This window comes from Zootermopsis nevadensis, unplaced genomic scaffold (genome assembly GCF_977971745.1).
Source record: "Zootermopsis nevadensis isolate Lab colony 2312 unplaced genomic scaffold, Znev_1.0 Znev_ptg000003l, whole genome shotgun sequence".
In the NCBI taxonomy this organism is placed as follows: Eukaryota; Metazoa; Arthropoda; class Insecta; order Blattodea; family Termopsidae; genus Zootermopsis; species Zootermopsis nevadensis.
The window spans coordinates 13,777,135-13,792,000 of NW_028259135.1; the positions used below are offsets into that span (position 1 = coordinate 13,777,135).

Here is a 14,866-nt window from a genome sequence, read left to right on the forward strand (position 1 = left end):
TCCAGTGATTCATTAGTTATTATTATGAAACCAAAAGCTAAGTACAGATTTCAAGTAGCTACTATATTTTATCTTTTCCATGGCCCCTCCATTCTGATTTATTTTCATAATCATACCTAAAGCAACTTTTAATCCAAAATCTTTACACACTGTTTACATCATTCCTGCATACCACAATATTTGGTAATACAACCTTTGATAAAAAAAAACTTACTGAAAGATATATTATTTTTACTGTTCTGACTTATTAAGAACAGTATGTTGATTTCAGTATTTTAAAGGCTGATTTTTGTATGAAAAATTTTAAAAAGAAACTTCATACTGTTTTCATGTATATATTGGTATCTTACTTTCTAAAGAAATAATGAGCCTGTGATAAGTAAGCATACTACATAATAGTATGCCATGAGCAGAACAGAATATGCAACTACATAGAACTTGAGAAAATGACCTTAGATACAATAGATCTTTATTTTCAATTTCTTCCATTGAGTAATATTATAATTAACATTAAGGGAAATATCAGCTGCTGCTGTCTGTTTTGTTATTTCAGTACCTTGTACTGAGAAATACAATCTACCTAACCAAAGTCCTGGTACAGTTGCTTCACATGAAATATGGGAATTCCAATTTCTAGGTAGTAATTAGGACAACACAGCTGAAAGCTACAAATTCCTGTTTATTACTCACATACAAAATTCTGTATGTGACATTAAAATCTGAATACTGGTACACCTACTGAATTTTACACTATGGTTTTTGTCCACCACTCATTTTCAGTTCAGTGAATTGTTCAGCCCTCAGCCATTACTATAAATATCGTATTATGTGCTATTGTTTGGTACTATATTCCTGGAAAGCAGTGAATGGAATAAATTCACATCAGAATAATACTTTTAAATTCATACCCCATTCTAGTACACTTACTTTAAACTATGAGTTATAACATGTAACATTTAAAATGATGATAAAAACATCAAGGCTAAAAAAATATATCTATCCAACATTACAAAACTTACAGCCACAAAACATTAACAACATTAACAACGTTCCATGATATGTAAAGCTAGTAGTAAAATAACATCCAGTATACAATATCAACACATATGATGAAAGTGTTACAAGAGTACATACATCACCACACTTAGCGTAATGTGGAATGTGGTTAACACAGCAACTGTTAAAGATTTCTGTCTTCTGGGTTGTTGCGCTGTGTAGTCTGGTCAACGTTAACCAACGTTTCAGAGGTCATACTGCCTCCGTCATCAGGGCGAGGGTTAACATTGACCAGACTACACAGCGCAACAACCCAGAAGACAGAAATCTTCATACTCACCGCTGTGAAAACCTCAAATCTTACAGCAACTGTTCATTCTGCCTCTTCTGTGTATCTGAGTAATGTTGCTTGGTTATGAAATGTTATATTCAGATCTGCAGGGTGCTGTTCCCATGGTTCTCCATCTACTTGAACTGGCGTCATAGCCTTTAATTTGATCTGTAGGGTACAAAAATCACAGTGTTTCCTTTTGCCTTATTTTGGGTTCTGCATCATTCAGTTGGTAAGTAAAGTAAAGTTTGTCCCACTATACGCCATGTAGGCGCTTGGGGTGAGTGGAGGTATAGCTCCTCTCTTCCTTGACCTCGGCACTAGATGGGGGTGAGTGGTCAGCATCACGCCCCCGGCCGGCTTTACCCCCGGGAAAGGACCCCCGGTACCCATTGTAGAGGAGGCTGGGTGGGGATCATTATTTTGGTTAGCTCTGGAAAGAATGTGGCTTTTCCCAAGTCATTAAGTTTATGCAGGGCTACTATCTACAATTCTTGAAAGATTTTTGGGTTATATAATAATCGTGCTTATATTCCAGAAGTTACATAGTACTGACAGAGATGGAAACATAGTTATGAACAGTGAATAGGTGAGGATTTAGAAAGGGTATGTCATGGCTTAATTCAAAATATGGTCTGGGCACATGCTTGAAGAGACTGGGAAAAACCAGAAAAACCTGTCAGTAACACGACTTAGACATAAGCTGGGTACCTACCAAATACAAAGTCTAGAAGAGTTGTACTTGATATGTAAAGGCATAAGAGCAATGGCAGTGGGGAAAATAAGTATTTCAGTGTCTTAAGATAAAAGGTGTCATAACACAAGAAAAAAATAATGTAGTAGTTTTATAGTACAGAAAGTACGGATTTGTGTGTGTGTGTGTGTGGGGGGGGGGGTGTTTGCACGCACATGTGTTTCTATATATGCATATGCTACTGCAATTTAAGAACCATTTATCAACTTACAGTCTAAATAAGAAACTAATCTACAGCATACTGAATTTTAACTTCTTGTAATTAGCAGAAAACATTTTATGTAACTTTTGGCTGTTTATAACAATTGTGAATGCAGGAGAGACACCCACCTGAACAGAGGAGGCCTGTCCCACTCTGTGTGGCTGCGAGAGTCCAACCTGAAGCTGTGCAATGTGGAATGAGGAATACAAAGCAACCACCTCCAATTTGTTGTCACTGTAGCTCTGTGTGGGAACACTCTCAATGTCTGATAGTGTACAAAAACTTATTTTATATAAGCTTGCACACAAAAATAATCTTAACATTAAACAAGTAATGCAAACATATCACAGCCCAGCAAAGGGACTATAAACACAAATATCATGCATAATCTGTAATTCCTCCATGTATTAAAAGTCAGGATTAAAGGCAATCTTTTAGAGGCTTAGTCTAAACACAGTAGAGTCCTTTAGAAGCTTACACTCTTTCACATGTCCTACAAATTCTCCACACTTTAAGTATCACCCCTTAGATTTTCAAAATAAAATTTTGTATGCATTTGAGAATAATGGGAGTACAGTGGGACTGTACATCAATTATGTAGATATTTCAAAAAAACCTATGACTCGGTTAAGAGAGAAGTACTATTCAATATTCTCATTGCATTTGGTATACCAAAGAAGCTAGTGAGTCTAATAAAAATGTGCTTAAATAAAACCTGTAGCAAAATTCAGATAGGAAGAAGAAGAATATATATAAAGTTCTAGACACAATTTACATTTTAATTCTTACATTTTTAGTAAGGAAATGGGATAACAAAAGATTATAAGTGAATGGTAGGAAGAGGAACAAATTTAATATCATATTAACTTATTGTCAGCATATATTGGAAGGAAAATCATGTTTCCAACTAACATGAATGTTACAGAGGTTTAGCATACCTGCACCCATGTTCCAGAGATCAACACCTGCACCCCATGATGGGATGTTAAGTACCACAATTGATTCAATGGAAGGAAGTTCTGCACGCACACCATCAAGATAAAGTTCTAAGCGCTGGTCCAAGTCTCGGAATTCTCGCTCCATCACTTGTTGTGTCCCATATGTTAAATATAACATCTGGTAACACAACCAGTTTGAATTATTTAGATACTACATGCACAAAAATAAATTACTGCAACATTTCCTAGCTGGAAGAATGGATATCACGGACACACCGCTATTACACAAATGCACAGGGAACTCACTGATGTATCATGTAACCAAAGAACATGACTATCTACGGGTTTATTAGCCCACTGCACATGAATAAATCTGGTATAACTGCCTCCAAAATAAAAGTCGACCATCATTGCTGTAGCAGACAGACCTGGTGTCTAGGGCTAGACATTAGCCTTAAACATAAATGGTCCTGGGTTTGAGACTGGCTGGATCCAGTGAAATTGTTTGTATATACATTCTCTTTCCCTAAACTGAAAAAATAAAAACTGTGACAATGAGATATATCAGGGCTGCACCACAAAAACTGTAGATACCCTTTGCTGGCCATCATCCTTATGTTCACCATCTTCCAATCACCTGACCTTCACCCTTGCCATATAGTTAGAGACCACAATGGTTGAAATGACCATTGATCTTGCCAACAGAAGTATATTTCAGGAACATAGCCCCCATGGTTGCCAAGGGATTGTATGCCTGCACTGAAATGACAGTGGAGTGCAAGTCCAAAATTATCATTATCAGCTTCTCATGTTTTCTATGCAAGTTACTTTGTTTCATAACATGTAATCCAAACTGTTCTAAAATTTATACAATTAAGTCTTCAAAGGCAATCAGCTATCTTGATATAGAACAGAATTCCCCTCCTCATTATATTTTAAACATATGAAATATAAACTCTTCTTGAGAAATCAGTTGCATATTTAGAATTTAACAGAAAGGAATGGGATGGAGAAAGCACTGTAACCTCATACACACTGCTCACCTAATTCCAAAAAATGTAAATAACTACAAAGGAAATGCAGGAGCTAAGTTTCAGAAAATATAACAGACTACACATTTCCAGACATGTTCTTTGGCCACAAAAGAACAGAATTTCAGAATAAGGAGAGGAATGGGTAAATATGACTCAACCTGCAGGATTTTTGGATTCATGTAACATTCACGTTATAATATTCATCTGAAATTTAATTGTAAATGATTTTAACACATGTGATGCACAAAATGTGCAACTGAAAATAATTGCCACAGCACTGTCAATCATTTTCAATACAAATTTTGAATTTCTTTGAACATAATCAACAGCCAAAATTAAATTGCAAGCCACTAATTATATGAACAAGGCTCAAGGGCAACATACTTGGCTAATAAACATGCAGAGAACTTTCTTACCTTATTGATCAAACGACTGCTGATAATGTAAAAGGGAGACTCACGAGCACGGTGGAAATCTAAAGTAACTTGGGCATCCACCCCTACACTCAGATAGTTGTACATGAACATATTCCGTACTGGCAGATATATACCCAGATGGCGGTATGGACGCACTTCAATGTTCCATCTGTATCATGAAAATGTACATTTTTATTCCAACATTAGGGAATATTTTAAATTAGAACATGATGATAAAGTAAATGAAATGAAATACAATATAAAAGATGGAAACAGGACATAACCTGTCTGTGTAATATCCCCACAACTAAAAATGGGGAAATTTATTTAATTTGTAGTTGATACATTGAACACTGTGGAGTTTTAATTTATATTAATCTTTTGAGCAGCAGAGAAATTCACCGCTATCCAGGAAAGAAAGCTATGTTGTTTATTTATTTATCTATTTTAAAGATGCTGTCAGTATCTCAGAGTATGTAGCATTACATAAGGAACATACCTCTACCATCTTCAGGCCATACTTCAGTAAGAACCTAAAATTTCATATAATAATCTATTTATCTAATACATCATCTCGTTACAGACATGAGATGTGAGTGTTGTACATAGCTATATTAAATATGCTCTGTATAACAAGATGTCACATTTTCAAGAAAATTCTCCCTCTTAGAAACTATAAACAATCCACAATGCTACGTGTGCAGATGAATGACAACAGGAAAAAAGAACAAAAAACAGTAAATTTATGTTTGTAGATTGTTACATGTTTCTTTGTGTTTCTTAAGTGATATGTGTGAATGTGGTCACTGTATTTTATGCATCATTATATATATATAATAGCAGAATAATGTCATATATAAACATGAAAAATGCTGTATACATGTATATTAGCTGAATATAGCAAATTTCATTCTTCTTGCATAAAACTCCTAAATGCAGTTGGGATGTGAACTAGGTCACACTGAGCTAACTGCCATATTTTATGAGTCAAAACATTACAAATGAGTACATCAGCAGATAAATAACAGAAATATCTCTCTCTTTTTCTCTCTCTCAGGAGGAGGAAACCTACTGCTTGAATACAAACATAAAATAAACAATTTTACCTGTCTAGATGCACAAGTTGGGCATTCTGTACTTGTTCAAGTACCGAGACTGGGTCAAAATCAGGATGATATTCCTTGCCCCAGCCCAGAACACGGGACAGATCATTCCCTGTTCCTATTGGTAGAATGGCCACTGCTGGACCTGGCTAGAATACATAGAAGTCAGTCTATATGTATAGAGAAGTTAAGGAATTAAACAGTGTGTAAACTATAGTAACTTAAAAACATTAATGCAAGTAAGCTATAGTTCCATAAAAATCAATTCTCTTTTGATCTTCTGCATAATCTCATTATGGGCAAGAAATATCTGGTGTTTATTTTTAGTATGTAGGCCCTTACTATGAGAAGCATTCTCTCTTGAGTACCTGATATATACATCTGCATGCACAAGGACAGTAAAATTTTCGAACAACAAAATTCAGAGGACTATGATTTCTTATTTTTTCTTTGTACAAACAATATAATATACACTATTGGAATGTCTCCTGACATTTATATGGGAATTTTTAGATAAGCATAGTATAGCCTGTTTGGTACAGGTGTTACAGCATTTTACATATACAATATCAATGACTGAATCTCCCTCCTCAAAACAGAAGTGGCAGAATCACAGAACCCCATGACTTTAACTCTTCTACACATCTTGCTTTCATAGGAGTAACAGTGCTTCTTATGTAAAACTTCATTAAATGGTAAACTACTTACAGTATAATAAGCATGTTACATTAGTTCCTACCTTTAACTGCAATTTATTCACAGCATTCAGAACCCAGCCAACAGTTCCATCTCCTCCAGCTACAAGTACTGTGGTTCGAACCTCTCCCAGAAGAGAACACCACTCTAATGCAGCCTCAGGTGAATGGTCTGCCAAGTCCACTACTTGTGCAGGATTCAGAAGGCGTCGAAAAAGTGACAGGATTATGTCCCCATCATTGTTACCAGACTTGCGGTTTGCTATAAACACAGCAATTTAGAGGATAAAGATTTTGAAAAAAAGTGTGGCCTTTATTCATGTAAGCATAGCAGTGGTGTTCAAGCACAGGAATAGCTTTACTGTCACTTTAAATTGTGTATATTTTGAAACAATACACATTTTCAGAATTATAAGAGTTTCTTGATAGGAAATTACTCTGAAGATCCAAATGGATGAGACAATAATGATGTTGTATGCACAGAACATACCTAGTACAATAATTGGTGTCCAGTTCTTCCAGCCAGGAGACTTAACTGCACGGAGTTGGAGTTTCTTGCGTATACTATTGCGTTTCTTAGTTAATATAACACAGCTGGGTGGAATCATCTGGTTACGATATGGTCCAAAGTCACAAACCTTAATCAAAAAAGCCAAACTACAAACTGTTACTTCAAATATATAAAGCAGGTTATTTTCTTTCCATGTTCATAGAAAATCAGTATAAGAGAAGAAATTAAACTGTTATTCACAAATTTTATGAAACTGCATGTTCAAAAGTAATTAAAAAGTTTAAGGCAGTTTTATTACAAACATTGACCAATTACATAGAATTTAAAACATATTTTGTTTCTCCATACAATCACACTGCTTTTCAATTCGTTTGGAGTCCATCAAAATAAAATGTTTTCAATTGTGCCTTAAGCCATCCTTGTACAGGTTATTTCTATGAGTGATACTCATTTAAACTCATATTTTGGCAAGCTGATGGGAGAAAGTTTAAAATGTTATAGTTTCATGTAACAAATAACTGGTATATTATGCCACACCCAGCTTTCAACAATTGCTATGTGATGAATTCAGCTAAGGAACTTCTGTTAGCGTCTATAAGTAATGCAACCATTTCTAAACAAGAAGAGAAAAACAAACAGGTCTAATGAAGCATACTGTTCATTTGGTGTTCTTTTGATAATTTCAATCATGTTTACTGCAGACACTATGTCTCTTAAGTATCTACTCAGTTTTCATTACATACTCTGCTGACTAACTAACAAACTCCATGCAGCAGAATCATTCTTAAGAAGATAAAAACAATTATCACATAGTCAAATTTCCCATCTTTTACGAAACATGAAGGTTCATTATTATAATCAAGAGCCTAAAAGTGAACCCTATTCTGGCCAGCTGAATCCAATTCACATCCAAACATCCTATTTTTTAAAAAACATTTAATATTATCCTTTCACCTATGCCTAGTTCTTCAAAGTGGTTTCATCCCTTCAAGTTATTTGACTAAAATTTTGTATGAATTTCTAGCCTTTCCCATGTTTCCTACATGCCCTGTCCATTTAATCATCCTTGAATCAATCTCCCTAATAATATTATATGAAGAGTACACATTACAAAGCTACTCATTATGCAATTTTCTCCAGTTTCCTATAACTTCATCTCTTGGACCAAATATTATACTCAGCACCCTTACATACTTTCATTTTTCCATGTAGTCTACTAGCCTTAATTTTAATTAAAAAATTAAAAAATGGACTAGTAGAAAAAAATACCTCATCAATGTGAATATGGCATTGTGAATGAACAGTTCGTTGGCACCAACAGCACATCCAATCCACTAGTCCATATTCTGATCCACAATCCTCTACACATATGTAGCAACATGCACCTAGTGGAAGGTTACCTGTGAATACATACAGGAACAAGAACATGTTCCATAAAGGCAGATTTAAAATATACATGGATTTCAGAAACTGAAAATACTCTATACAATAATTTTATGTTATAACATATTCAATTTAAACTGTGACAACATGTTGTAAAATGAAGAAGTATTATATTTTGTCAGTATTGTATAACTGTAATCAAATGTGAGATGGATTCTAAATTCTAAGGCAAAAATATTTCAAGCAGACTGACTTCAACCTTAAATTATTTCATGTATACAATGATTACAATTTATGTCACATCCCAATTATATCATGCTATACCACATCTAGCTGCAGAAAGACTATATTCAAAAAGGAATCGAAGAGGCCTCACTACAATTTTCATATAAATTATGTAAACAGTGCTCTGAATTTCATAACAACATGTAAACTCATCCGTTTGCTGATGCCCTTCTGCTTTACTCAAATAGTCAAATGGATATATCGTGCAGTACTCAAAATTATGTCATATTGAGCAAATGACAGAGAAACACACAAAAATGTTAAATGTGTATGTCCAATTCTGTTTGTTTTACTAACACATGGAAAAAATTTACTATAATTCTATAAAGGTTTCATCATCTTTTACCACTTATTTGATTAAGCAATTTTAGAAGACTAGCTCACACAATGCCATTGCTACACATATGAGCATGCAGTGAAGAGATATAAGATAAAAAAATACCTTTCACCCAATGATGTTTCATAGGGTCTTTGTCACTTGATGAAATAACCTTACACTTGATCTTCTGATCAGCTGGTTTAATGCATCCTCTATCTGCGCAAACTCCACAGCAGTCACAGTATGCCCCTTCTCCAGTCACCATCAGTGCTTCACAGACATTGCAGTAACATGGCTGACACAGACACAAAACATAATATTTTTCATTGATATGTAAGATTAGGCGCTACTTCAATGTGAAAAAATATTCTTAATAGATTCATACTACATGAGTTTCTTTGTGAGTTCAAACTCAGGCAGAAGAAACAGATGCTCCTCTTGACAGTTGGGTTGACAATAACACATTAAGTATGCTTCAGAGTTGCACTGCCTAAAAAAATTGCTTTTATATCTGCAATGTAAGATAATATTTTGAAGTTGTTATAAAACTACAAACATGTTAAATCAATTAGCTTATTCTGTTCATACAATTTTGGTAGTTAAAGGAAACTCAACTCCTTGAATTTTACCTAGTGGTTAAATGTAAGAAGTCTTATATCAGTAAATATAAGCATAAAATTCACAACAGCAATACAAATAAATTAAAAATGCAATAAGCAAAGTTAATCAATAAACAAAAATAATGGCATTGTTGCCAACACCTATTTCAAAACACATCACATGCCATAACATCAAGAGTCATGTGGGGTAGTGGACAGCAGTAACAAGCAGATTTTCCCACTCTAAAACTGATTATTATAAATTGTCAATACATTACAGCTTTTCTGGTAGATGTATGCTAGCCACAGATGTCTTTTATGATTCCTCAGTAATAAGCTTAACACATCATTCTACTATCTTCCCTCAGCTTAAAAAAAGGCATCATCTACTTCCTATAGCTCTTCCACCTTAAATGCTATCTCATTTTCCTCAATTAACTCCAGTTGAAAATTCTGCTCTAAATATATTATTCCTAGTTAACTCTTAGCAGCTACCCCAATTTCCTTCATTCCTATAAATAATATGATATTCTTGCTAGATGGAACAAGTGTTCAGTAATTAAGTGACAGACACCACCTTTGGAAAATTTATTTCATAGTTCTTTGTCTTTACTTGTAGTGCTTAAACATTACCCATGAGTATTATACCTTCATTTGGCAGATTTTCAAAAGTAGTGATCACAGATGTGACACATATTGTGCAGTATGGCTTGTTACATTAAAGTTGTTGTTAGCATAATTTGTTTTATTTTTGTTTTGTTAGTATTATTGTGGTACTTGTTGTCAAAATCATCACAACTATCATTAACATTAAGGTCATTGCAATCAGTATTACCATTATCATTCATGACATCTTCATGATTATGTAATATTAATGTGACTCTTATAGTCACAAAGGTGAAGTGGAAGATATTTCTGTTAAGGTGCCTGGCAATAATACTTGAGAAGTATAAATTCATACATATTCACATTCAGCTGACATACAGGCTTCACATTAGGTGGAACTCCACATTCAAAGATCACAAAGTTGAATTGAAATAATATGAATTTTTTTGGCCTCAAAATCAGAAAAGTTAATTACGGAAGTGACTGGGATAATATGAAACTAAGCTGTTCATGCCTCCCATCCATAATTCTTCCAACTTAAGATTTGCAAAATGATTTAAACACCTTTGACAGAAGTTTCGCATGATGCCAGTTGTGTTGCTTAGATGTATCCCTGATTGGAATGTGAAGATCTGAAGTCAAGTGTTTGATAATATTGATTGTAAAAATAAAAATTAATATAACTGTTAGTGTGGGAAGAAACACATTCATCAAGCCAGCATCCCAAAAGAAAAGCAGTGGCCACATTTTTCTTCTAAAACAGGCCCCAAAAATATTGTTTGAGCAGGGTCCTGAAATCAAAATAAAACTTTTTAACAGCACTCTTCACACATTAACGTAAAAACACTACCAACATAATATGAGAGATATCATTTGGCACAACAGCAATATAAAGTGTACTCACTCTCAGTACATTTTCATACTTAAATTTGTAAGTGATGTTTTAAAATCAGGCAATTTTTCAATGATCTATCAACCTAATGGAAGAACACAGCTGTTTGAGAACATGTTGACAAGAACATTCAGAACTAAGAAGTTACAAAACTGTGAATAAAACTTCTTGAAGAAGTGCTTTATAATTTGTAGTCTTCGCCATATATTTTCAGGGTGTAAAAATCAAAGGGTACAGAGCAGCAGGGCCCATAGCATGTATGGTAGGTATGAGAAATCTTCTTGCTCTCAAGACAATTTGATTTCATATGAGTTGTCTGAGAGGAAAAATGCATGCAAAAAGTTGACAGTGGAACTACGGTTCCAGAGAATCTGACGTAAATACGTCTCTGTAATGTAATGTAATAATTCTTATATAAGATAAGTACTTGTGATGTTCTAAAATGCTTTTACCAGCACAAAATTATCTAGTCTACGACATACTTCTACTACAACCGATTCACAGCTCAGCTCTTTCTGCAATAACGAAAGCGGATTGTTGACAGCAGTAATGTAACACAACAATGCCGAGTAAACAGATGACGTTTCTTAGGTAACATAACAATGCACGCAAGCTGACCATTGTCGTCAGTCCATATTTACACATTGTTGATATGGATCTTACACGTTTTCCTTTCACTTTTTTGCCAAATTACCCTTCCGTATAGACGTATTTACGTCAAAATTTAGATGGTAATCCTGAAGGGGGAAAAAATCACTTTGGAGATATAGGCATCAATGGGAGGGTACTATTAAAATGATTTTGAAATAAATAGGGTGAGAATGTGCATTAGTTTACAACAGGAGGCAATTCATTGTTCTTGTATTCATGGTAATGAATCTTCAGATTCCTAAAAGGCTGGAAATTGATTTAATAGTAGAGTTACAATCAGCTTCTGAAGACTGTCAATTGAATAAAAATTTACTTGGACTGAAGACTGTATTCTACACAGGTGTCAATGAGGTATTAAAATTTCTGTTTCGTACGGCGGCGAGTATGAAGATAAATGTCATCTGAGATGTTGCAACTTGTTATCTGGTAGAAGTTTAACGACGTTTCTGAAGTGTTTGCAGCCTCCATCATCAAGACGATCCTGTCGAAGTGGGTAGCAAGTACCTCTCAAACGTCGGTAAACTTCTACCGGACTATGCGGTGTAATATCCTAGACAACATCCATCCTCAAAGTACTGACATGTTAATTATCTAAAAGTCATTACACATAGAGTGAAAACCTCAAATGTATTTAAACATTCTTCACAAAACTTAGCTTCCTTTACATGAATAAAACGCGATTTCTATTGCAATCTTTATTTTGCTGCCAACTCAACAGGTAAATCAAAAACAACGCGTAACTTTATATTGGCGATCCTGCTTAAAGCTTCTGAACATCTGCCATACGAATATCGTAAAGGAGAAGTATTTGTGGATATTTTTTTGCAGTATTTGTAAGTACTTGGCAAGGATTAGAAATCGACAGAAGATCGTTTCATATGCGCATTTTATTGATGGATTTGAATCTCACATTTTTTATTCGAAATCAACAATGATTTTGCTTGGATATAGTTGTGCCATTGGGTACCTTGATGCTACTATTTATCTTTATGAGTTTAAGCACCGCGGACTAAATAAACTAATTTTGTGTGTAATGAAACTCTGTGAATTGTCTGTAGTCACCTCTCATGCTGTTGCCTCCTTAGTGTAAAGTTCAAATAATACCAAGTTTTCTTAAACATATTTAAAAGTATTGTAAACATTTTTCAGGTTAGTATGTTTTGGTAATTTGGACGACAGACCTGAGCCTTCGGGGAACCAAAACATTCACTTTCGCTGTGGTGGTTCATATTCTTCGTCGAGGTATCAGTGAAACGTTTATATTCGCCATGACATGGAAAACCACTTTATCTTTATGATTGGACATAACATTGTCCATCAGTGCTATCTTGACAGCATAGGTAAATATCAGCTGAATTTTAGGAACATCTCTTGAAGTAATTGCTGTATTCAGGTAGTTCATCCAGGAGAGGCTGTATAATGGCAGGTAAGAAAAGGAAACACTTTTGATGTATTGATTTTTGAGCTTTGTTTGTTTTGACTTTCTGTGTGCACTGTTTTATGTTGGATGTATATTTTAAAAGGTCGGACACCGAGGAAGAAGGGAGGGTTAAAGCTGAAAGTACCTGAAGATGTTCCACCAGTGTGAGTTATTTTCACACACTTTTCATACTTAAATACTACAAAATTAATTTGATTATAATGGAAAATTGTGTGGCTTCAATGGAAGGAGGAAATTCAAATTGTCTGCATTATTTAAATGGACTAAACATTAAATTTTCAAGATATGTTAGCTTCTGGTTTTGATGTTTATTGCGATTAAAACAATTGCCCTAATTTTATCCACTGGGGTTTAATATTAAGATTTACTTACGGGTAGCCATAATATCCATACAGCTATACCATGATGGGCCATGTTCTGTCGTGATCCTGCCATTTAAATGGATGCCCAGGCGAAGCAATGGGCCATTTAAATGAGAATTTAGTGGGTTGAATAAACATCTGTCTTGCATGTCTTTGATAAGACATCAATAATGGCCAGCTCTGTAGGTAAAAGCAGTTTCCTGCCATTCTCAGAATTGTGATCATACTATTTTAAAAAATGTGTTAGAAAGAATTTGGATTCAAAGAAGTGAGTTACAGTTCTATGTTTGGATATAGGTTCAGTTGATATTGGTGGGTCAAAGAAGGTATCCTGAAATTTGTCTTCATCACGTAGGAAAATGGTTAAAATCCCACAAACAATAGCTTTACTGTAATGAAGTTATGAATAATATAGGAATTTCCAACTTAATTCTGAAATGGTATAACAGTATTTAGCTAAGCTTTTTATTAGGTATCAATTATTTTACAGCACACCACCACGAAATTTGGACAAACGTACAACAATTACAATTGGAGAGAGGACTTTTGAGGTTGAGGCGGATGACCTGGAGAAAATATGTGACCTTGGGCGGGGAGCCTATGGCATAGTTGAAAAGATGCGACACATTCCTAGCGGCACTATTATGGCTGTTAAAGTAACTTTATAAACATTTTCAATTCATTAGTTTTAAGTGCCTTATTTACATTTGTGCAACTTAAAATAAACTGCATGTGAGGAATTTATAAATAAAAGTACCCTATATTTTTCCTAAATCATGTGCAAGCCTTCTGACAAGGACCCAGTATCAAATGTAATCAGAAATTTATTCTAATGGACAGAATATTACATGTCTTTCATATATTGTGTAATACCTTTGCATCTGTAGAAACATTATATAATATTGACTATCTTTTCCATAATATTGTCACCAATAAAAAACATAAACATTATTGTTAATTCATCTAACATACATCACATTACTATAGGCAAAACATGTAGCAACATATGGTAGTAATGTTATCATGTTTTTTTAAAAAAACTATTCAAATAAAACAGTCAGATGCAGCTACTTAATGTTACTTGATGGTTTCTTTTCACTTAAGACAACATGCTTCAGAAGTTATATTTCCATCATCAGGTCAATGAAATAAATATTCTATAAGATTTGAGGTTTTCATAGCAGTGAGTATGAAGATTTCTGTCTTCTGGGTTGTTGCGCTGTGTAGTATGGTTGAGGTTAACCAACGTTTCAGAGGTCATACTTCCTCCATCATCAGGGCGATGATGACGGTTAACATCGACCAGACTACACATCGCAACAACCCAGAAGACAGAAATCTTCAAATA

The 14,866-nt window shown here is 34.5% G+C and overlaps 2 protein-coding genes across 14 annotated transcripts in view; one reads left to right on the top strand and one right to left on the bottom strand.

Annotated features, from left to right (window-relative positions):
• The window catches only part of Dgkepsilon (diacylglycerol kinase epsilon), a 22,107-nt gene continuing 7,241 nt past the window's right edge, over window positions 1–14,866 (bottom strand). For 2 of the 12 annotated variants that reach the window (XM_022079990.2, XM_022079989.2), the window contains 9 exons: window positions 9,091–9,262; window positions 8,250–8,380; window positions 6,960–7,107; window positions 6,514–6,731; window positions 5,778–5,923; window positions 4,672–4,840; window positions 3,222–3,399; window positions 2,412–2,548; window positions 1–1,495 (listed from right to left, as the gene is read on the bottom strand). In XM_022079990.2, coding sequence (XP_021935682.1) covers window positions 1,370–1,495; window positions 2,412–2,548; window positions 3,222–3,399; window positions 4,672–4,840; window positions 5,778–5,923; window positions 6,514–6,731; window positions 6,960–7,107; window positions 8,250–8,380; window positions 9,091–9,262 — 1,425 coding nt within the window. In that variant the 3' untranslated portion in view covers window positions 1–1,369. Of the gene's footprint in view, window positions 1,496–2,411; window positions 2,549–3,221; window positions 3,400–4,671; window positions 4,841–5,777; window positions 5,924–6,513; window positions 6,732–6,959; window positions 7,108–8,249; window positions 8,381–9,090; window positions 9,263–10,736; window positions 10,964–11,076; window positions 11,150–11,546; window positions 11,610–12,320; window positions 12,499–14,866 lie in introns of those variants that run through there. The other 10 variants (XM_022079978.2, XM_022079979.2, XM_022079980.2 and 7 more) reach the window with 10 other exon arrangements.
• lic (dual specificity mitogen-activated protein kinase kinase lic) overlaps window positions 12,457–14,866 on the top strand; it is a 7,712-nt gene continuing 5,302 nt past the window's right edge. Inside the window, exons 1-4 of one of the 2 annotated variants that reach the window (XM_022079991.2) lie at window positions 12,457–12,548; window positions 12,865–13,141; window positions 13,239–13,299; window positions 14,009–14,174. In XM_022079991.2, the coding sequence (XP_021935683.1) occupies window positions 13,135–13,141; window positions 13,239–13,299; window positions 14,009–14,174 (234 nt within the window). In that variant the 5' untranslated portion in view covers window positions 12,457–12,548; window positions 12,865–13,134. The other variant, XM_087342600.1, reaches the window with a different exon arrangement.